The sequence below is a fragment of the Athene noctua genome, chromosome 3, assembly GCF_965140245.1.
Source record: "Athene noctua chromosome 3, bAthNoc1.hap1.1, whole genome shotgun sequence".
Classification (NCBI taxonomy): Eukaryota; Metazoa; Chordata; class Aves; order Strigiformes; family Strigidae; genus Athene; species Athene noctua.
Window position 1 is genome coordinate 81,870,581 of NC_134039.1, and position 24,381 is coordinate 81,894,961.

General features: G+C 38.5%; 1 protein-coding gene across 8 annotated transcripts in view; it reads right to left on the reverse strand.

The window, feature by feature from the left end:
* Positions 1-1,008: 1,008 nt before the first annotated feature.
* Positions 1,009-24,381, reverse strand: part of CELF2 (CUGBP Elav-like family member 2) — a 382,663-nt gene continuing 359,290 nt past the window's right edge. For 3 of the 8 annotated variants that reach the window (XM_074903506.1, XM_074903511.1, XM_074903514.1), the window contains 5 exons: positions 20,889-21,008; positions 14,913-15,110; positions 11,185-11,328; positions 6,570-6,741; positions 1,009-5,259 (listed from right to left, as the gene is read on the reverse strand). In XM_074903506.1, coding sequence (XP_074759607.1) covers positions 6,614-6,741; positions 11,185-11,328; positions 14,913-15,110; positions 20,889-21,008 — 590 coding nt within the window. In that variant the 3' untranslated portion in view covers positions 1,009-5,259; positions 6,570-6,613. Of the gene's footprint in view, positions 5,260-6,569; positions 6,742-11,184; positions 11,329-14,912; positions 15,111-17,363; positions 17,375-20,857; positions 21,009-24,381 lie in introns of all 8 variants that reach the window. The other 5 variants (XM_074903508.1, XM_074903512.1, XM_074903510.1 and 2 more) reach the window with 3 other exon arrangements.

The following is a 24,381-nucleotide window of genomic DNA, read 5'->3' on the forward strand; positions in this document are numbered from 1 at the left end:
TAGACACCGGTTGGGGGAGAGCAGAGAGATTCTCGTGAGGAGGAAAAAATTATAGGAAATGAAAGAATAAAAAAAGCTAAAAGCCAACTGTAAAAGATAATAAGAAAAAAAGCGCTATGTTATTTCTTTTGTCCCTTTTGAGATTTGTGTAATACTATTAGCCAATGCTGAGAATGATCTGCTTTGTAAGCCCACAGCAAAAATATCACCCATTTGAACAACAGGGGATTCTTTTTGCCTTTTTTTTTTGTTTGTTTTTTTTTACTTCCACTGGCTTTAAGAGAAAGTCTTCCTGTGCTCACTTGGATTTTATTTTATTTTTTTAAATTATTATATGTATAACTGCACATAACAAGCTCGATCACCTGGTAGGCTTTTGCAGGCTCTCACAGCCCTAGTTAAGATGTGATTAGTTTCTAAGGAGAGTTTGACTAACACCATATGCCATCAGATTACTGTGCAGTTTGGAAGAAATCCCAAGGCTATATCCTCCTTTTCTTGAACGTTTCATATGCTTCTGCGAAGTAGCGGCAGAGTATTTTTTTTTTTTTTTTTTTAACGACTAGGAAGAATTGATCTCCATAATCTGCATTTTCCAGACTGACTGAAATGTCACAGCAAAAAAAAACCCTTTTCAGGTGGCTTCTGTGTGTTTGTGTGCAGAAGCTTTTGCAGTTAGAAGACTAACAAAAGCTACTTTCAATATGACTTTGAAGGAAACTCATTTAAAATGCTTCCTGCTCAGATTATCCAAGTGATAAGGCATGACTAGGGGGAGGAAGAGAGAAAAAAAAAAAAAAATCAAAGAAACCATAACATGTCTAAAATATACAAATCCTCTTTTGCCCCCCAATCAGATATTCACTTAGGTGGAATCGACTGTATCTTTTGTACACAACCAACAAATAGAGAAAAAAAAAAACAGGCACGTGAAACAGTGAGGTGTGTAGATGTATTACCAACACAGAATGACCACCAACAATACAACACACAAAGTAGAGAGACAAGTATTAGGAAAATGGTTTAATATTGGAGACAGAAGCAAAAAACTGCATCACACAATAACATACGTTACAAAAATAAGTCTGACTGTTTCAACTACACGGTTATGTTCACAATGAGGACAGAAGAATCAGAAAAAACTCTGATCTAAACAGCAAAAAAGCAAACCCCTAACGTTTTAACTAATACATTTATCCACGCAAAGTGACCGAGTACTCCTAATTCTAATTACCTTATTGTGTAACTGCACGATACAGAATAAAAAGTGAAACTTACCGCTTTTGTTAAGACAAAATTCTAAACACTAGATATAAGCAAAGGGAAAAAAAGAAATCAAGCCAAAGTTTTGAATTCTCTAAACAAAACCAACTCTCTTTCTACCGTCCAGAAATCAAACTTGAAAATCAGTCATGATCGAGGGGGCCCACAAGAGTAAGCCACAAAAATTTCCATTTGTTTTTTAATCTCCAGTATAAAAAGTTCCACTGGTACAAAATGCATAAGTACAATCAAGTTGTAGAAATAGGAAAGCCTGCTTTTTTTTTTTTTTCTTTTTTTTTTTTGTTCTTTTTTTTTTTGGCTCAAATTCCATCAAACAACAAAATCCAAATGCATCAATAAAACAGAAACAATACTCAAATGGTCTTACAGTTTCCACTAGATTGCATTAACTTTGGCTTTTCTCAGACAATACTTAAAAACTAGTTTGTAATTCTAAACAAAATGATAGTATTATTAATCTACAAACAACAATTCTCACAGCACAAAAAAAACACAAATACATAGGTTTGTTTTTTTTTTTTTTTTTTGTATGACATTATCCAAAAAGGTAATGAAACTACAGGATATTTTTTCCTTTTGTTAATTAGCACTTAAGATAATAAAAACAGAAACAGTAAAATGATTCCAGAGTAGCACAAGCCAAGGAACTGTAACCCCTATGGTGAAAGAAAGATGAACTTGTTACTCCTTTGAGGACTGCCATTTCATCGCAATTAGCTAATTTGTTTGAAAAAACAACTAGTCTAGTCTTTTGATTAGAATTTTGTAAAGCAATTTCCCTTGTTTTTCTTCCTCTCTTATTAGGCCCTTGCACCCTTGCAGCTTTTTCCTTTCAATATTTTGAAAGAGGACTGGTAGATAATTTGTCTCCAAGGAGGTGTATGTTTGGGTTTTTGGTTTAGTACTTGATTTTTTTTTTTAATTTTATTTTTTTTAATCTTATTTCAAGATGGACACTTTTCTCAGCAATGACCCATCTCAGTTGCCTGAAAGTACAGAAACATTCCTCTTCTCCCACTGCTAAGCCAATGTCCCATATAGAGTAATTCTGGGCAGCCTGATGCCGAGTTACACTGCCTGAGGACCAAAGGCATCACCGCTCTAACTGGACTGGTAAACCCGCAGAACACACACTAGGGCATCAAAAAAAGCTTTGGAAATTTATATGGTGGGTACAATGAGAAAAATTAGTGAAACAGTCTAAACAATCCAAATGATGATCTCATATTATATATATATGTACATATATATAATATAATGTACGTGAGATGATACTTCGAATATGCAAAATTGCTGCAAGTAGTACAAAATAGCCCTCAAAGGGTGTAGGAAGGCCCCAGCAGTAGTAAAAATGTGAGAAAAGTATAGATCATTTATTTATAAGTGCATGTGCTATAAGAAGGAAACTTTTTTGCATCACTAGAGGCTAGTCCTTTCCATCCCAGGGCTCTACATAAAGAAGCATTTAAGTTGGGGATGAGAGACAAGAGTGCACCAGCTGATGTTGTTCATATAGGGCTTCATTTTGAATTTTAGGCGGCTTTGAATATAATCAGATAGGAAGTGGAAGAAGGTATGGCACTTTATCATCAGTAGCAGGTACTGCTGCTCACACGCATCAGATTGGCAATGGATTCTCTATACCGGTAGCAAAGAACCAAATCTGGTTGTTGGTCACTACTTGTGCGGTAGAAATGCAATCTAATCAGACTTACAAGGCAGTGAAAAGGGCTACCAGCATCTTTTTTCTGGTTCCTTACACAGAGCTTCCTCCAGCAAACACCCACATCAGTCACATATATAATTCCCATGGACTACTTGTACGAGTAAAGTTACTCCTCTCTCTACGAGTGTCTGCAGGAGTAAGCCAATATATTGCCGTTACAAATAATGGCAGATAACACCAAACATTACAGTGTATGTAAACTTTATCCATAAAAAGTAGTTTAACTGCAGTGCACATTGAATTTTCACCCAGGAAGATCTAGTGCATCTGATTTAAGCAAAAGTTCATTTATTTAAATTACAAAAATATTTTTTTTTTTTCTCCTCAAGGTTTTCAAATGGTGGATTAACCACTCCTGTCGGGGAGTGGCTCACACAATAGATAATTAAAGAATTGTTTTCTTTTTCTTTTATTTTATTAATACTGAATAGCATATTCCAGCAGCATATTAAAAGCTCTTTAAGAAAAGACAAAATCCCCAAAATCTAAAAAGGAAAACCACAAGTTAATTACTGTTTTAAATAATTTTAGTTATAGATACAGAAGAAATTTAGACAGCAGTAAAATATTTTTGTCCTTCAGATCTGCCCTGTGCATTGTTCTGATTTCAACCATGTATTAAATAAACCACAAAAAACTAAGTATATATATATTTATAGATATAGATATATATATAAAAATAAACAGCAAAATGGTGAATGTATAAAAGGTATTAACACTCAAGACAGCTCTGGGTGGAAAGGGTTAAAAGTTCAAAACTTTCTCACCTTAGAGGTTTCCATACAATATGAAGAAAATACATAGTGAGGTTTGCTTTCACAGCATTGATGTGTGCAGAGTGGTTAAAAAAGTGAAACATGGGCACTTATACAATGTTTTACAAAAAACATCAAAGAGAAATAACAAACAATAACAATTTCAGGCAACAAGACCACAGGATAGCAAGTTAACAAACTTTTTAACCTCTTTTTTCTTTAAATATTAGGGATTTATACAAAACACATAATAAAATACCCATGTTATCAAATTACTTCACACAAGAAACACACTGAAGCTCTAGGAAGAAAGTACCTTTGGAATTTGGCACTATAGTTTCACTGATTTTTTTTTTTTCTTTAAAAGAAAAACCGATCACATTTTGCTGAACACAAACACATCTAAATTGTTCACAATAAAAAAATGACATCAATGCGTCACAAGCCAACACAAACTTATTCTGGAATATTTTTTCATTTTTCACATGAAATTTTTTTTTTTTTTTAAGCAAACAACTTTTTTTTTGTGTTTTTTTTTTTGAATCTTGTTTTTGTTCTTGTTGTTCAAGTAAACCAATTTAAACTTGTCTTTTATAAACATAGAACACTTAAGACCATAAGACTCATGATGAAACCACAACTTAATTCACAGAAGCACCAACGTAACACATTTTACAGTAACCTTTCTTCTGTACATTGAAACAGTATAAAATATAGGTAATTTCATGTGCATTAAACCATGGATTGTCTAACTGTGAGTCAGTTCAGCAAAAGGTGACACAAGTAGGTAGCATTTGCCCTAAAACAGGGTAAATATTTTCTTATACTAATCTACAAAAAGTGGTTCTATATATATACTTTAATGAGAAAGTGAGCCACCTAAAATGGCCTTATCAAAAAACTTTACACTGCCTGAAAAATGTAAAAACTATTACAGACCTCTAGAGACTTAAAATCAGACAGTTTTATTTCTCAAACTGTTTTGGAAGTAGTCTGTTAGAAACCAACATTCTGTGCCTCTGGACACATATTGCTATTGTCACCAGTGACCAGGCAGAATGCCAATCCCTGTATAATACTTTCAAGTCTGTTTTTTTTTTATTTTTTTTTTTACGAAATGAAAGAAAAACCAAAACAAAAAACCCAAACAAAAAAACCCAAAGGAAAAAAGAAAACCAAAAAAAGGAAAGAAAGAAAAAACATTTTGCCACAGGTTGTTTTTAAATCCTATCATTAATTTATCTAATAATAAATTTCAGTCTTGCATGAATGCAGCAATGTTTTTTCACATTGACTTCCCAGAATTCATAGCTAGATGAGGTCACATGCAAATTTCAAAGGTCAAACTAGATCAAAGGTCAGTAGGAGAACCAAATATGATGTGAGGTCAGAAAGACATCAGAAACAATGACGGGACGATGAAACTTTTTTTTTTTTTTTGAGACGCCACAGGGACATGCTAGGCAAACGATGGGCTAACGGGCATGGAGATGTCTAGGGAAAAAACAAGGAAGAGGAAAAAAAGTTACATAGAATCTATGCAGCACAAACAAAATCACTTTTATGGGTGCAGGAGAAAACTAATGCAAATCTTTTATCAGTAGAGTCTATGAGCCGTTCACATAATTTGCATTAACTTACAATACTTGTCAACAAGAGCACAATGGAACCCCAAAAGAATCCATCTGAAAGGAGTCAGAGAGAATGGATTCCTCTTTGGGGAGAAAAGAGAGGAAAGAACCAGTTTCTACAAATGTAACAGAAAGGTACGGGGAGGGGGAAAAAAAGGTCAGACAACTGAACTTTAAACTAGGTAATGGAAACTACGAACAAAATAACCAGACAAGTACAAACAAGAGGATAAAAGCATGAACTGTAAAGGGTGTAGGGTTCAACAGTGAAAAAGCGCCCATTCTTGGCACAATTACTCTAGAGACTACTTCAAAGGATCTAGCTAGCATAGAGAGCTGCTCTTTAGGTATCCAATAAGTTAACAATAGGCAATAAATAACTTCCATTATTTCTGAGGCAGTAAAAATTTTGTATAAAAATAGAAATGCTTTTTACAAATAAAATTTACAGGCCTGTGGCTTTCTTTTTTTATTATTATTAAATTTATCTCTCAAGAAACATCAAGTATTGTCACTCATTTTATTTTATTTTTTTTTATTTTAAACCCTGTAGCTTTAGAAACAGATCTCTAAATCTTTTTTTACATTAATCCTTTCCAAAAAAACAAGAACTTAAAAAAAAGTGAAATATAAAGACGACCAGTGTAAAATCAGACTAATATATAACAATACGTTGATTTGAACTGAAAAAAAATAATAATCAAATCTTCTCAAAAAACAAGTTGATGTAGTGGAAAGACTTGTTTCAATTTGTGTTGCAAAGTAAGTGCTTCAACTGGCATGAGGCCATTTTGTTTAACCTATAAACTGCTGGTGCCACCCTGGTAAAATACGTTCCATCCATAGAAAACAACTTTTATTGTGTGCTAATGGCACCAGGGTTCACAGAGTTAAATTGCACATTTTTTTTTTTTTGTGTGTGTGTGTGTGTGTGTTGCTTTGAATTTCAAGACATTTATTTTTTTGTTTTAAAAAGGAGATAAATTATGCTGCAAAACAAAATACAGTAACACAACTCAGTAATTACTTGGCAAGGAAATGGGAGCCAAGTGTAATAAGGACAAGTGGGGAAATGGAAGTGGTAACTGTAAAAATAACTGTCTCTTGGTGAAGGTTGGCTCTATGTTCTTTCTTAACCCCCCTGCAGAGGACAGGTTTGCTCATGGGACTTACCCTAAGAAAGCTAAAATAAGAGCAGTAAGCATCTGGGGTTAAGATCAGTAAGGTTTGCTGTCATTTTTGGAGCGTTTCAGCTGAACCTTCAAGCGTTTCATGCCAATCTGAAAGCCGTTCATAGCCTGGATAGCAGCTTGTGCAGAGACTGGATTGTCATAGCTAACAAAACCTACGAGACACAGAACGGAGGCGGGAGAGAAAGCGAACTATAGGTTAGAACAAATGTCAGAAGGCGTTTTGTTAGGATTTTATTATTACTGTTTATTTGACACATTCACCTCACTTTCAATTAGTTCTTTGATCACACTTCGTATCCCATTTCCTCTCCAGTTTCCTTTGCCTGCCCCTTTACCTTCACAATATTTCTTTACTAGCTGGGATGCAGTTGGCCAGTTTTGGTGCAATGCAGATTCCAATCTGTTGTTTATCTACCTACCTTAGAGACTGACGATATTTATTACTGTGACACTTTTCAGTGTAATATCTACATACCTCCCAGTCTATTAGGAAGTACTATTAGGCCAGTCTGCAGGTGTGAAGCTGAAACAGAAAGCCTGGTTACAGAAACAAAACCCAAACCTAGCAACGCCTATACCCATCTGCACACCTGAAGGTGAGTTCACGTGCACTGGTTCTGTGTGTGACAAAACGTTCATCTCTTTGGGCTTAGCCTAGGACAGTTGCAGTATTAATATTGTGTATTTTTCAGCTCCTTCCAGTTCGAGATCTCAAGGTACATTAAATGTTAATTAATTCAGCCTCTTGGTCCCCAAAGGGGTATGCAAGCATCAAAATTAAGCAGCATTGTAAAGACAATGGCAGGGCTTGATGAGAACTCCAGATCTTCTGCTCCTCGGTTGCAAGCACTAACTAGGGGGATAATGCTTGCTCGGGTAATTCAGAATGGCTGGCCTGGCTCAGCTTTCTTTTTCCCGGGAGACTAAAAATGCTCTGTTCATAATGGACTCAAATCTCCCTGATTCTGGAAGCTCAAAATTCATTTTCATATGTGGGCCTCCCACTTGTAATTGCAAAGCTCGTCTAACTGCTGCTCTGCCTCAGCTCTGGCTAATTACTACTGTATTCAGCCTGCTATTATGCATCTGCTTTGAAATGTTCCCTCTTCTTTCCACTTGAATTTGCCTTAACACATATCACTTCACTCTGTTAAAGCATGGATCCCACACACTTTGTTTTCAGTCCTAACACACAGGCTTCTCAGTGCCTCTCTTCTACCAGCCGTCTTCATTTGTGCTTAGGGCCTGCATACTTTTCTGATGCATAACCTCTTTTTACCATCATTTTAACCTGTTCTTTTATGTCTCTTGCTTACCTTGCACTGCTGCCCTCTTCCATCTTCAGTGTCAGAATTATACACTTTCCCCATCGTAAAGAAAAAAACCCCTCTTATCAAATTATCTGGTCCTTGTCCAGCTGCTCTCCTTCATAGAATATCCCTATGGTTTCACCTTGAAACAACTTCACCAAACTATTTAACTTAAGACTCTTCTCTGACAATTGAGGCTAACTTCTGTTTCTTCCACTCAGAACCACCTCTCACTTAAATCTCTGCAGACCTTCTCCTGGCTAAAGCCAATATACTCTGTTCATGCTGTTCTCTGGTTGATTATTTGTTACCTCCTTAAGGGATAATAAATGTTCCTCCATAGCTTTCTTGGTTTTAGAAACTCTTGTCACTTCTTCACTTTCTCCACTAGATCATTTCACCTTAATATTACTGCCATATCCCAAGGAGCTTCATCACTCTCTTCTTTTCTTTCTTTCTTTCCCCTATTTTCTTCTAGAGGATCTTCCTTGTTGACATGACTCCGCTGATGTAGTTGGGTCCCCCCTCCCCTCCCTTACTTTTACATCTCTCATTTCCGTTATTCTATGGTTTATGAAAGGTGAGAGCTAAGCTTGAAAAGTGAAACCCTTTGTCTACTGAATCAACTAGAACTCATGAGAACTCATGGAAGAGCACTTCCAGGGATAAACAGACTGTCCTGTCATCCTCATCACCATTTAATCTTTTGAGCATTCATTCGAGGTGGACAAGAAAGCAAATAATGGTAAAGTCCATTTTCTGTAAAGAAAAGTAATTTTTCATTTTCAGAGGCAGGGTTATTTAAAAGTTCATCATTGTATATCACTACCCTGCAACGCACTCAGAATGCACTTTCCCTTTCCAGTTCTGCCAGTGGACAGCCTTGGACAATATTTTCACTTTTCTGGTGTTCTCCCTGTCCTCATCTGTAAATTGACCTCCACCTCCTAAAGGTAGGAGACTGAAAACTCCAGAGTAGAAAGCACCAGACATGTGCAAAACATCGTTACCGTTATTATTACAAGGGGAAAAAAAAAAGACCAAACCAACCAAACAACAACAAAAAAAACCCCCAAACTGTACCAAGAGCAATGACCACTAATGATACAGGAGAGAAATGATGCACTATTGTGCTAGTTTGGGGTTGGAGGACAGAGAAAAAATAAAGCTTTTAAAAAAACAAATATGGGATCAAAACAACAAATATACAATTCTTGCTAATAAAGCTGAGGAGGTACGTACAGAGTATGCTAGTATGTTAAACTAGCAGGATTAATTCTGGCTTTGTCTGTGATGAGCAGCATCACCAAGGAGTCACCTACTGAATCAGAAAATCTTAACCTCCTCTGCCACTGCAGTTCTTTTTGTTTTTAAAGCAGAACTCTCTCACTGCTGGCAGAGTATCTGGGGAGGAAGAATGAGAAATTGAAATGTTAGTGAAAGCTGACTAGTGCCAAAAAGACAGAGGACTCCTCCATCCATTGGGTGTTGACCCCCCCTTTTTCCCTCAAATAAGATAACCTTGGTGCACCACTCTAAGTTAGGTAGTTATGTCCCATAAATCCAGACAAATGTGTAGGTAGGTAATCTAAAAGGAAACCCACAAAAAAAGCGTGGGAAGCGAGCTCATGAATTGAGCTGCCTGCCCAAACTAATCTACATTCTTTCAGCAGTCACCACAACTGTTGCGTTCTGATTAACGTAGCTTGATATGACATTTCTTCAAGATTCCTGGACACCTCAACAAGGATTTTGTCACCCCAACATACTATCTGAACTAGCTCCAGATCAATAGGGAGCCCATTCCAATTCTGCTTTTCAAATTTGCTACAGTTGCAGGGGCTGTTTTAACCCATTGCAGAAACATGCTGGACTGTATTACTTTAGATATAAACAACTTTTTGTAAAGTTTAAAGAAGTGAATGCTTCAAAAATGAAAGACTATGGAAAAATGTAGAATGAATGTCACAGCCTTTCTCTGAACCAAATGAACTTTCCAAGTGTACTAAGGGCTCATCTTCAGGTGAAAAACATTCAGATTGTGGGAAGGCTTGAATTTCAGTCCAGTAGATATTTCTGAGTAACTTGAATTTTCCTCCTGTTTGGGTACTGTCTGTTTAGATAAATTCAAACATTTTCAAGATAGGTTAAAGCCCAATAGCTGTGGGGTCCCTGAATAGCCCTGGTGGAGCCAAATCCTTAGACAAACACATTTTAACAAAATCTAGATTTAAAAAAAAGTAATGATAGGCAAGCTAAGAAGCATGTATCATGGGGACACTTCAGAATTAAGGGATGGTGCTGGGCAAAGAGCAACACAAAGGAGTTTTGGAAACTAGGGGGTTGTCTGGACTCGTTACTCTTTTGTCATACATACAGTTGCATTCCTTTACTCTGGGAAAGAATTGTCACTTTTATGGAAGCTCCCATATAAAACCTATCTTTAAGAGATTCTTTCCTCTTCCTAGAGCCTCCTCATGCCTTGCGTAAGACCACAATTATTAGACTAATGCTTTAACAGATTGCCACTTGCTTACATTCCGTACTCCACTCCATCAAAGCACTGAACTGGTGCATCTGTGCTATTCAGAAGACATCAGCCCACTTAATCAACCCTAGAACTTATTTTATACCAACATATCTTCTCCTCTGTCGTGATCTAATTCACTGGCAGCACAAAGTGTTCTCTGGGAAGCTTGACACTCATCTTTTAAGGCTCCCTTCATACCTGCCCTGAGGTAAGGGGAGATGCTACCTTACATAATATACTGGTGCCTGCCTGCAACAGCTGGGGCTGCACATCTAGCCATCAACTGTCTGTAAAGCATTCTGAACTACATGTACACACCATTCAATCACTAATTGCAAAATCTTGTACTTAATTCAGAAGAAAGAAATTCCTGTAATGTAGAAGTAATGGGTTAAACATAGAGCATTTTTAAGTGGCTCAGCTATACAATAGAGAATAATTAGGTATCCATAATAAGGCAGTTTAATAGTATACTAAATGACATTCCCCCACATAGGGTGTAATTAGTTTCACGTACTTGACACATTCATGCGAGATGTCAGACTGGAAGATTATTATTGTTTTTTCATATCCAATTTTTAGTTAGAACTAGTTTGTCTGTCCTTCTTCCCGCTTATTTGAGGATTAGCAGTCCATTATTTTTGGAATGAGATTCCAGTATGACATTTCTCACATTGCCATTAATTTTCTTTCCTGGCCCCTTTTCAGTACAGTGCATGTGGTTTTTACTATTCGATTTATTAAATTTGACATACCAAAGCACTTGCTCAGATTGGTCTGTTTGTCAATGAAGACTTTAGCAGAGATAACATTTCCAAAAGGCATGAACATCTGCAGAATGTCCTGATCTCCAAACTCCTGGGGGAGGTGGTAAATAAAGAGGTTTGCCCCTTCTGGACCTTTAGGAAAACAAAACAAAACAAAAGTATGAAAACAGCTATTACAAGTGCTATATTTAATCTATTTTTCCATAATACTTACTGAAGGTGATGGTCAGAAAGCATTTCACTTTCCAACTTTGAAGGAACAAAAGCAAATGGATCATCAAAGGAACAGAGCCGACATGCAGCTCTTTAGAGCATCCTATCTTGAAAAGTGTTTACCTGGTAACTCTACTACAGAAGTTAAACTGCAGCCTCTTTCTTCAATTCACACGAGTGCCTTTTGGTATAATTAAGGTTAGGAAAACAGGTACACAATGTACTACTCTCTCACACTACCCCAAGAACTGCACAAGGAGTTCTCTGCTGCCTCAAACACCTGCATGGGTTTGTTGGTTTAATTCTAGTTGTGGGAATGTGGTGGTGTGTTCCCTCCTGCCCCCAACCTGCCTACTCAAGTGACAACCACCAGGTTTTAATGGCTGCGTCTGGTCATGATGGCTACATCCTGCTCAATCCTCAGATTTGGGAGAGACAGATAACACCACAGTAGTCAAGGGTTAATTTGAGCAACATGTCAACCCAACCACAGTGCTGGCCAGTGTCTCACTCAAGCCAAATCTTGAAGAAACTAACACCCGCAGTTGGTATGTAAATATGACTACAAGTCAATTATCTTACTCCATAATTAGTGGACAGCCCAGGGCCCACTGAGCTCTCCTGCAAGGCAGTGGGCAGCATGCCAAATCTCCCCTTGAGTAGGGATGCCTCTTAAGGTTACTCCTCGAGGCTGAGAGAGTCCTTGCCTCAACAGATTCTCAGTAAGTGATTAATAGCATGCTAAATATTGAAATCCTAACTAAGTGATAGAAAGGATTGATTGTGCACATATAATATCTTAGACATAAGGTGCTGACCAAGTCTAGTTCTAAGTCTGGATCCAGCCACACCTGAACTCTCCTCTGAGAAGGAGTTTAGAATGCAAGAGAATCCTTTCTGAACCTCTTGACCCAACGGGAGGGTGTCCCTGAGAGTTCTGTCTAACCCTGTCCTCTATGCAGTTAATAATCAAGTGTACCTTGCTATCAAATCTTAAACCACCATCACATTTACTATCAAACTTTGATAAATCGCTGGTTTATGTCAATAAACATATTGCTACATCTCTTTTATGAGTGAAGTGTGTCACTCCATCTGCAACAAGGAACTTATGGAAATGCAATGAGCTGACCTCAGATTGAGTATCACAGACATGAACTCAAAGGGAAGGAAACTGGTGGAGGTGGGAATAAAAAGGATGAGAGAAAGCAAATCTTGTGACTTAGAAATCAGGGAAGTCAGAGAGAGAAAGATACTCAGAATTAAATTTGTACCGACTCATTTAAAAATGACAGGTTTGGTGTGGTTTTTTTTTTGTGGTGGTTTTTTTTTTTTTTTTTTTTTTTTTTTTAAATCAAATTCCCCGTAGAAAGCTCTGTCTCCTGGAAGAAACTTTGCAAAGTACGTTTTTTTACAAAGTTCAAAATAAAGTAGTTGGGTTGAAATTAAAGTGGCTTTAGACAAAGCTGAGATTGCAAAGGAAGATGCAAACTCAAAGGTGCTTTGAATATTTTTCTTACAGCCAAAATTTGAGATACACATTATTCGTGCTGTTGGTTTAAACACTCATCCTAGTACTAATAGGTTATTTTTTCTCCTAGATCAATTTCTCCTTTACAACATGCTGGAACTGAGCAAAGGATGCCTGAAAAAACACGATGTATGATGGAGTTAGACATGTGGCCTTCCTGTGCTAACACCAGGAGCATAAGAGGTACCATTTCTGGTAGAAACATCTAAAATAACTTAAGTATTCCCTTGCTTAGTGGAACCTAAGTATGTCTTTGGTTTCCTGGAGAGGAAGAGGAACGTGTGCATCAGATTTAAGGAGTACCTTCTGCAACAGTCACAAATCCTCACCTCTCCCATACAGAAGAACCAGGCTAGCTCTCTCAGCCTGAGGGAAAAGGTTGCTATGCTTGCCCAAAAGGAGGGGTTAGAAACGGTTAGAAAATAAAATGTTTTTAAAAGGAAAAGCATTTTTTATGGTTGAAAAAAAAAAGGGGAAAAATTGGCCACCTGGAACTTATTTCTGCTTACTGCAAGTAAACTATCTTGTCCAGAAAATAGTATTTCTTAAAATAGTATGAAAAACTTATTAAACAATAGTTTAGAACATATGCATGAGGCAGTTCACTGTGCTTCAGCATTTAATATTTATATAGCATTTTTCTCTGGTACATGTTTATCCTCAGCCACTCCAGACTCTTCACCATTCCATCAGAAATCATGTTAAGAGACAAAACATAGTTGTCAGTATTCAGTGATGGAATTTACTCACTTTAACTTAACCCCTTACTAACAGAAACAAGACATATAACAAAAAAGACTGTATTTTAAAAGGAACACTTTTCATCATAATAAAAAGTAAGCTTACACTTGATAGGAATGTTCATAAATATAAAAAATTAAAATAGTTAGGAAAAAATCAAACTGTCCTATGATATGTATCTTACAATGACACCAAATAAACATTTTCTGTTGTCAAATGGTCTGTTATCACTGACCAAAGTGAATGAGATGAAAGAAAAATGTAGAGAACATGAAAAAATGAAGGGAAAAAAGTTAATTAAAAATCCCCCTTTCACTTTAAATAATCCAAGCTGTTAGCAGTAAATGAAGAAAAGAATTCAGAGAAAATACACATTTTAACTCCATGACTCTCTACAATAGCTAGCTGGGGGAATGCCAGATTTGTCGTCCTAGGAAACACTTCCCAGTACAAGACACTATTTTAAAAGAGAATAAAAAAAAATTCTCGAGGATATTATACTAGGTTTATTTCCAAAGCTTAGCCCCGGCAAGAACAGTAGTGACAACTCAAGATACAATCTTACAAAGCATGCAATATTTTCCTGTCCTAGCATTAGCTGGAAATTAGGATGAGGGAAAGCAAAGGAAACAGAAGAAACAAACCCCCAAAATGTCTGGGAAGCGTGCAGGGGAACGGAAGAGGGAAAAAGGGTAACCTCATTTTCCTAAACATCTTGCAATTAGTATTCATTTATTCTTAGCAGTAACTTCCTGAGGTTTATTTGCTGTTGGCGCGGGGAGAGGGGGGCAATCATTCACTTAGTTGCTTCCCCACAAGACCCACAATTAAGCAAAGAACCACTCAAAGCAAAAACGGATCTTGTCATTAACTCAAAATCTTAAACCTAATCAGATTAACTCCATTATCGCAGAAAATGGAAACCAGAAGAGATTGGCACCCATAAAGGGATGAATTTTGTTACTAGTGCCTTTTTACGTGGCAGTTGGTAATTCTTTTATATGTGAAAGGATGGTCTAACTTGAATGAGAGATGGTTAAAAAATGAATTAAATTAGAGGTTAAAGAAAGTAACAACGTTAAACAAGAGAAAACTGAAAAAATAAATCAAAGATTAAGCTACCCGAGGTCTATCGTTAAGCCATGAAGAAACAAGCCCACGACCCCGTTTTCGTTTGGCCGTAGGCAGTGTGGTGGGCGTGGGGCTCGCTGTGCTGGTGGCGGGCGCTTACCTTCCTTCTGGCTGCCCGCGGCGCTTTGCTGTTGCAACAAGCTCTGACTGTACAACGTCGGCAGCGCGGCGGCAGCGTACTGCTGGATTCCTGAGTAGGCCTGGGTGAGCGCGTCCATCGTGCCGGCCGTACCGTTCGTCAAGCCTGTTGCGCCGAGTCCTCCGTTCAGGGCCGCCATACCTGAGAGCATTTGAGCAACTTTACAAAAAACCCAACAATAGAGAAAAGAAATTGCACTTGTTCATTAGTGCTTTCCGAAAGTCGTTGGTATTATATGACACTGACAACGACAGCAGTGCATGCAGCTCGGCACTTCACCGAATGGGACTGAAAACAAATAAACACGACTTTGGCATCAGGATCACTTTAGCACAAGGGTTGCACAGTCAAACGGACTCACATGCAGCCTGCTACTGGCAAGTACTACAGCTCAGTGCTCCTGAAAGCCTCTCTGCCCACCCTCCTCGACACCCGTGCTTCTGCTGAGGGTATCTGAAGCTGGGAGGGTGGGACCTATTTGACCTGTAGCCTTGCAAGCTGGTCACTGGGAAAAAGCCGTCTGCGAATAAACCCATGCTTTCTGAGCAGGGTCTTTAGCAATAGGCCATGACCACACCACATCAGAAGTGCTTTGCTTACACAGAGTTAGCAGAGAACCCCAATTAACAGAATTTTCAAACAACCCTCCGTACAGTTATGCACTTTGTCCCTTAGGTTTGTGGTACGAAGATGGACTGCGATGCTCCGTGCTTCCACCCTCTTCCAGTTACTGCAGAAGAGATGCACAGCACTGGGACAGGTTTCCCAGAGAAGCTGTGGCTGCCCCCTCCCTGGAAGGGTTCAAGGCCAGGTTGGACGGGGCTTTGGGTAACCTGGGCTAGAGGAAGGTGTCCCTGTGCATGGCAGGGGGGTTGGGACTGGGTGATCTTTAAGGCCCCTCCAACTCAAACCATTCTATGATTCTATGATCTAGAGTGACACTAGTGCTCCATCCAGACTAGGCACCTTTCATGCAGAAATAAAAGCATTCGATTCTTGCAGTGTCTTTCTTCTCACTGGAAGCAGAGTCGATCCATTTTATTTTCTTTAAAGCAATCCTATATCCTGATATATAACAGATTAATTTAACTGGGACGACTGCCAAAGAGGAAATTTCAGACTGGATTGCTAGCTGTGCAGAAAATGGCATCCCTCACCTGTGCAAACAGTATGGTCTGCAAAAGAAGTTTTAATAATCTGACTCGATGGTGGACAAGCTCCTGAGCTACAGCATCTTTCCATTGGCTCTATTACTCATCATGACTCCTAAATAAGCCACATTGAAGTTGACAGTGTTAACACTTATTTTTATCAGAAATTCCAGAAAAAATGAATTTTCTGCTAGAGCTACAGTCTCTTTGGAAGCTAAAGGGGTAGCAGAGTTCAGAGTCCTGCTCGTTGCCCACGTCTGACTTGTGTCTACTGGAGCAGTAAGTGCTCATCAGAACAGAGAGTTAGGGCATATTTTCTGCACAACTATCTACCCCATGCTCCCCAGTTTTTAGGTGAACAAACTCACAAACAACTTAAAAGGGCTTAATCAGGCTCCTTGAGGTACAGCAGATCAGTCACCAGAAAAATGGGGCACCCAGAACCACCAGTGACCATTTCTTAGACATTTGCTCTGTAGTGTTTTGGCTGGCAAAATGGTGGGTGAAGAGGTGACTGATGGAGGACACTGAAGAGAAAGAGAGGGTTTCATTTCAGAGCAATAATAAAGGGTAATATGTAAATTGGAGAAAAGTGAGGAAATTAAGCGGAGGACAGTTTATAGTGAATTAACAATGAAATCTATTAGACTGGGAAACAATCTTCAAGGAAAGTGGCATAAACCTTATCACATGAGTAATTTAGAGATAGAAAGAATACTGCAGGGAATTATCCTGCATTGACAGAGGAGGATAAAGATGCTGACCTACTAGTTTTCTTCCACCTCTTATGTAGATTTGAAAAGTGTATTCCTATGAGTCTCTGATAATCAGGACAATTGCTCAAGTGGCACCTTTCTGGCTCTGCCAGAGTCTGTGCCAATTAAGAGAATTGTACTGCATAAATTATACCTTTTGATATTACTATAATTTGTGTGACTAAACACTTGACAGAGATGTGATATTCTTAGCCTTTCCTTAATAAAATGTCTCGCACTTTGAAGATTTCTCTTTCCCCTCCACCCCACTTCAGAACGTCGTTGTATCCTGATAGGAGGTACTCGCTGCCACTACTTTGAATAAAAACCTCTGTCAGAGCACAACAGAGCCAGATATTTGTTGTATAATGGTTCCAGTTACAAAAAAACCCCTTGCAAACCAAGTCAGCTTGTGAAGCAGCTTATATCTAAAAGACAGGACATTTGGAAAATGAAGTTTCAGACACCCCCACCCCCTCCCAATAATACTAAATAATAATTAGCACTGTTATTATTCCTATTTGATCCTGAGTCTGACCTTAACCTGCTCTGATGTTTTTGTACTTAGGTTTGTGTTATTGGTTGCATGGGTGTACACACAGTAAGGGTTAAAGTAAAGGCTCCTGATAAAGCAGCAGGACAATCTCCTTTTATTATAGTGTTGAAATAACTTGATAATAGAGGAAGCATTAGGATAACATGTTATCTTTCGTGAGTCACCAGCCTATTAGATAAACATGCTTTGTGTTGCAGTGGGTAGCATCCTCCCCCTTCTTTCACCCAGAATCAATAGCCCCTTCCCACCAAATGATTTCAGATTAGCAAACAGCCAGACAGCTCCGGCTCACCCACTGCTTTTGGGAAGGGCATGGCTACTGCTACTGCAGTGCACGTGTCTAAATATGCTTCCCTCCTGAGCAAAACATCTGCAGAAAGCTCTCAACATTTTTTTCCATTCTCCCTTTTTACATTTTAATGAAATCTACAAGGTCCAGCTGCAGTTACACGTCTGCCATCTCTTTATTATCTCTACCAATGCACCTCGGTCTGATATTGAACTCTAGTCCCTTCCTCACTTCTGTGAAATAACCTTTTGGAGTCTCTCATCTATGGCCTTCTACTTTTTTGAGTTACTCTACATAATAAAGACGTGACAATACTTGGCAAGTCCAAAGGTCTCTCAAAGTGCTTTCCAAGGACCTTCAAATCTGTCACAAATAGTTTTATCTCCATTTTACAGATGTAAATATGGAGGCAGAAAGGCTAAGTGACTGCCCTGGGTTCACACACAAATATTGTGTCATAACTGTCCAGTATCCTGAATCCATGGTCTTCTTCTTAATTGCAAAGAATCTCTTCCTTCCTCTTTGTTAATTTTTCCTCATTATTCATAATTATTTTTGTCTGCTATACTATTTAAATTTACATGCCCAAAGGAGACAGTCTAATGTTTTGTCATTTAAGGTTTTAGATGCTTCAAACAGAACTGAGGGAAGACTGGGTGAATACCCACATGTACATACAACTGTTGCCAAACCCTTGGAGACAGTTAAACCATACTCCATACCATACTCCAATTCCTTTAATTTTTAATGTCTCCAGACATCTTTCTACAATGCTTCTCTCTACAATGAGAGCACTATCAGTCCCCACAGCCAAGCTTTTTTTTTCATCGACCCAGCCAGGATCCAGAAAAGAGATAAAAATCTCCTAGTGAGCTCATTCTGGAAGATGTTCTCCTTGTGATTGTCACATGCAGAGCAGGACACGGCTTCAACAGAAGAGTACCTCTTCCAACACCTCGATGTAAATCAATGTCCAAGCCCAATGCCACCTTCTGATTAACTCTGGGTTAAGCTCTTCTTGACTTTTTCTTTTTATTCGCTCTTATTAGTTCCCCAATTAAAAGCATGTCACTCAATTCCAACCTCTCTGCACAATTACATCAGGAACCTCTATGACCAATGAATGCTTTTATTGGAGTGCTTATGACCATGGCATAGTGCAAAACATCAGACTCACTGAACATGAGGTTTCCCAAAGGGAAGCTCCTAGGCAGGTTTGAGTGTGAATGACTGGATCCAACACAGTCACTAGGAAAAGCACTGGCTCATCACTAAAATAGACAGGGGAGATGGTTGTAATTTGAACAAAGCTTTGCTATTATTAGCATCACAAGCACCTGAAATTGATAACCAGTGTCACCCTTTTGAGAGAAACAGTGCCACAACACTGTGCTGTGCTGTGGGGAAGCAGTTTCCCCTCTTTAGATCTCTCTCATATACGTATATACATAAGACAGACATAGCCACATAGATTTTGCAAGTGCTATAAACATACAGATATTCTAGGCACGCACACACTCTCTGTGTCCATAAAAACATCCATGAAGAAGATTTGGGACTGAAGCCACTGTTGGTACAAGTCCATGGAAGTAACAGTGGCTTAGAACAAACTGAAATTCGGTACTAGTGTGTGAATATGTCATTAATACTTCAAATAACACATGGAGATAATTTTGCACACACATCACCTCAAAATACTTGCTGAGAAAATGTAAACTCTCTGTTTGTCAAGACCTCATAGGTGATTCATTCTTGCTTAGTCTTGATGAAGTGGACATTTTCTTGGAGTGCTCCATCATGCCTGGGTTCTTAGTACTTGTGGGAGGGAAGGAGTGGGATGCCATACTCTGCTCTTGTTGTTGTGACTTCTTATAAACCAATGCACAATGACTTTTTATCAGGAAAGGACATTTAATGATTTCTTACTTATGCAGGGTAGCTCTCTTACTATGAGGGCTCATGAGAGGAGATGTTAGCTTTTCATGCATGCCATTTTCAGTGGCTTGCTTTAATACTAATGCAATAATAAGAAAGGAAACTAACATCAGCCATTTGAGGACCCAATACTTTTCTTAAGTTGTTCTTGAGTCATACTTACTATGAGGTTGTTTGTGTGAAATATGCATGTCCTTGCCAGAAGCAAGACCTGTTTTACACAAGACCCCATGCAATCACTCAACATTGCTACATGGACATCCATAAGCCCCCTTCCTTCCCAACTCCCAACAATGACAACCAGAGATCACAGAACAAAAAGATTGGGTGAGCAGCCAAGTAACAGTGACAAAAAAGACATCATGCAGAGCATCAGAGTGAGCAAGAGATACTGAGGAGGACATCCATTCCTGGGGGTACAGTATGATAGGTCATGGACTGGCAATGACCAAATAGATTCCTTGCATTGCAAAAGGAAATGCAAGGAGCAACAGCAGCTAAAAAAAAGGGAGGGGGGAAAATGCAGCTGGACAAATCTCTTCCATTGCAGGCAAAGGTGAAGTCATCATAGCAGAAACAATAAAAAAAAATCCTTCTTCTTCAGGAAAATCTTGACCAAGGCTAAGAACAAGGAAGAATGTTCTAACAACTACTGGCATCTACTAGCTGGTGATGCCAGGGTTTGTTTAAGATGTCATAGGATAGATGTACATGCTCTCGTATTACAGGTGACTGATTGCATCATTCTTTTATACTTGCCAATTAAAAGGCAAAGATTTGCCTTAACTTTTAACGTATGCTGCTCTCAAGTCAATTTGATAACTCCTACAGACATTTTAAAGGGACTGCCTCTGTGGCAAATATCTTTCTTATCAATACACTTCTGAGTGAGGTTTTGTACATAGGGATGATATACCTGTGGTCAGCCTCCCTAAATGAGAAAGGAGTCTCTCCTATAACCTAGATAACCCAAATCCCTGGTGACATTTCTTTTACCTTCCATACACCCTGCAAGGAAATGAGTCTTTGTGCAGGGACCCAAGGGACTTCACTTTGCAGAGCAAACTATGTGAAACTAAAGGACTCCAGAACTGCATATGAACCATGAATGAAACTAGACCAACTTGACCCCCTTATTTTGTTTAGCGATTAAAAATAATAATATCATTTCTTTACAATTGATAGTTTTTGTGGCATGATTATTGGGGAAGGCTGTCCACCACAGCAATAAATACTCACTGTTTACGGTACCTGCTAGTGCATTAATATTATTCAGTCCAACAGTGGCTCCAGCCAGTCCTTGGAGAGTACCCAGAGAAGTCAAAGAATTCATGGCCGCACCAGCTGTGGAATTAGCAGTTGATGCAGCCACTGAAAGGAAAAAAAAAAAAACAAGGCAAAATTAAGGCCATATTTTGCTTATTTTAGTTGATCACAAAGAAGATGACAATAGTGCTGAGCACAACAACAGGGCTACTTGCAAGAAAAAGAAAAAAATAAAAAAAGACCAGTAGACCAACCTTGTTCAAGATATTAATAGTATGATTGTTCATGAAAAGTGTTGGTGAGCCTTGAACTGCAAAGACAGAAAGAGTATGTAGGCACTTTCTCAGAAGTTTGTCAATCACTCTAGCATCCCAAGCTGATCAGCTAACCAGACTATTGAGATTTTGCTATATTTTAAACTCCATCATTTGAAAAAAATTACAGTTACTCATAGAAATTCTGTCATACAACAGCTTTCTGTTCTGGGACCCAAGTGTTCTGAGAGAAATTTTAATCATTCTAACACATTGTGCCATTACGTTTCTGCTCTAGGACACTGTATGAACATCATTTAAAGATTCTAAGTTTACAGAAAGAAGAATGACCAACCAAATAAAAAATGTAGCTACTACTCATTTTATTGCAGGCTTTTAGCCTGGCCTTTGTACATAACTAGTCATGTATATGCGCCCCATAAACGATACTATCGGCATCCCCAAAACCTCTGCCAGAGGGGTTGCTGAGGCTCAAGTGGAGAAAAGGTCCCTGCTGCTACAACATCAAGGGAATGATGAAGGTGGATGAGATGAATCCATCTAAACTACATGCTTAGGAAGAGAAAGACACTCTTTTGTCATAGGAAAAATAATAAAGCACCTTAGAAAGGGCTATCATTTAGGATAGGTTGGACGAACTAGAAATGCCCATCTCTCTCATAGAAGGGCCTTGAATAACCAGTGTGGATTAAATGCTTAGCTTACAGGTAGATAAAATTAAACCAGATGAATCACACTCATAAAAGCTGCAGAAACAATTAGGTTTTTAGCTTGTCTCCTGAGCCCTGCTTTAGTCCATCAATCATAAAGATTTACTTTCTCTTCCTTTAAAAAGTTGTATTATCTTCTGAAAAGTGAACATTTAAAGTCAGAGTTTTGTTGATGATTTACTGGAGGAACAGCATGTCTACATCATGCTTTTTCACTCCTATTCATTACCTAGCTATGAAATGGCTAAGATCACTTTTATCCTGATGCTCTTCTGAGCTGTTGAACACATCAGATTACTTGGTGAACACTCAAGAACATGGTCTCTACAGTTGGCAGGATCCAGCAAGGAAAGTAGGAAGCAACATTTTCACTCTGTGGGCAAACCGTAAAGCCCTAAACTACAAACAACACATCTCTACAACCTTAAGATACACCAAAGACAATTCTTCACACTCATGAGGCCTCAAAGTACAAAAGACTCTCCTGGTGTGGGTTAGGAGAGATTTCCAGAGTCCTTGAGGTATTCCCTGTTCCCACTTCCCTAGAATCTGCAATGTTAACTAACTTAATAATTTTATATGTTGCAGATAGAAGCAGCTTTGATTATCCAAACTCTCACTATAAAGCAATAAGAAGCCAACAATGTCTTTGATAAAAAAAAAGTAATCAAAAAACCCAGGTAAAAAACCACTTTTGTCAGATAATGTGGGTACCAACAGAGAAGAGAGTAAAAAGTTAGTGAATGAATGTCAGTGAATTCCCTGTGACCAACACTGCTCTGTGTTTCTGCTCATGTTCATTAGCAGATCATTTAAATGAAGTATATAAACCTCAAATCTGAAGCATCTGATTGGTTTTGACTGGGCTGAATTCCATCCATTTCTGTTTCAGAAGATTATTACCCTTTTCTCTTGAGGAAACACATATATTTAAGAAATGAGAGAAACGGGGGCTAGGAAACTGCCTGAAAATTACATTAAAGCTCTTGGGGGCAAATAACTCCTGTGAATGAAAGCCATACGCTTATGGATTGTCAACACATCTGTTGGAGAAGACAGAAAAACCTGATTAAATCCTTCTCTCTTGTGCAGCCCAGAGTGCGTTGTGGTGGCTCTTATCATAGTCTCATTGCTCAAACACATGCTCCAGGGATGACCAGTATCTGCGGCCAACATCTCTTTTCTTCTTTTATTCATATCAAGTTTCTCTATTTCATCAGACGAACACAGAGCAGGTGCCTCAGTGATTCTCCCTCCCATTTGAAGTTGCAATGCAGATTGTTTAGTCTGCCTAAATAATGACTTGGCACATAATCAATGTAAAATTCTAGTTGGAGCACTGAAGCACCTCAGAAATCAGCGTTTTGTTGTTGCGGCTATTTCTTCTGCTTAGCAGTGATCTGTCTCACAGATCTACTGGGACAATGCTTTTTCCTCTTTGGCTTATTATTTCTTTGAGGAGAAAGAAACTGAACAAATTGTGTGGTTTCCGTTATCTTATTGAACATGGGGTGAACAGAAATGAAGGGAGCTCCTTTTGTTAGGGCATTTGTAAAGGACGGATCCAACACCTTGCTGCGTGACGTTTCCTGAGAGACTCCACACTAGTTATCTCCTTCCCTTTGACTGAGACCCGCATGTATGAAATGAAGATGAAGACAGTGATGAGCTAAAATACTATCATAAAACAGCCATAAAAGGTCCAACATATTAAGAGAGGTGAAAATTTCTCACAAAATGATGGATAAAACCAACAGATGAAGCAATGTATTCCTTGTCCCCAAAAAACTTAAGAGAGATGAGACAAAAGTTAAAAGGTCCTACCAGACACACGTGGAGGCTTAGGCCAGCTGAAAGTTTTTACCTCATGTGCTCCCAGAATACGTTGAAGTCCATCTAAAGACAAGGACTATGCTTCTGTCCTGTGCCCTTTTCTAGTTTCTTTCAGCTAAAAAATTGTAACATATATTGAACCAAAAGGAAAAAAAGAAAAAACACATGTCTTGTGGTAACAGTAGATGACTGCACTTCTTTGGGGGAACCTGTATAACTCTCTCACATCAGCAAAGCTCTTGGGCTCCACAGCTGCTCGGAGTAATGGCAAAGGAAGTATAATTCTGTGTCGGAATAGTGTTATTCGATATTTATGTCTTTTAGTTGTCCAGATGACAAAAATAGATTGGATACAAACAGAATTTATAAATTGTTTTTTACCAGGTTCCCCAGCCACTAAATAAATTAAAAGAAAACATTTCACAACCCTCCATTCTCCACACCAGAACATTGCTGCTCTGAATCAAAACACTTCATAGTGCTGCCTAATAAGCAGCAGGCATCTGTCTCCAGGTGCTTAGCTTGATTTACAAAGCTGTAGTGCCGCTAGGAATTGCCCTCTTTGTGCTTCTGGTGCACCAGCATTTGGTACGACAGTGAGGAAAATCAAAACACACACAAAAAGTGCAAACGACTTGGGCATCTGGTGTCACTCTCTAT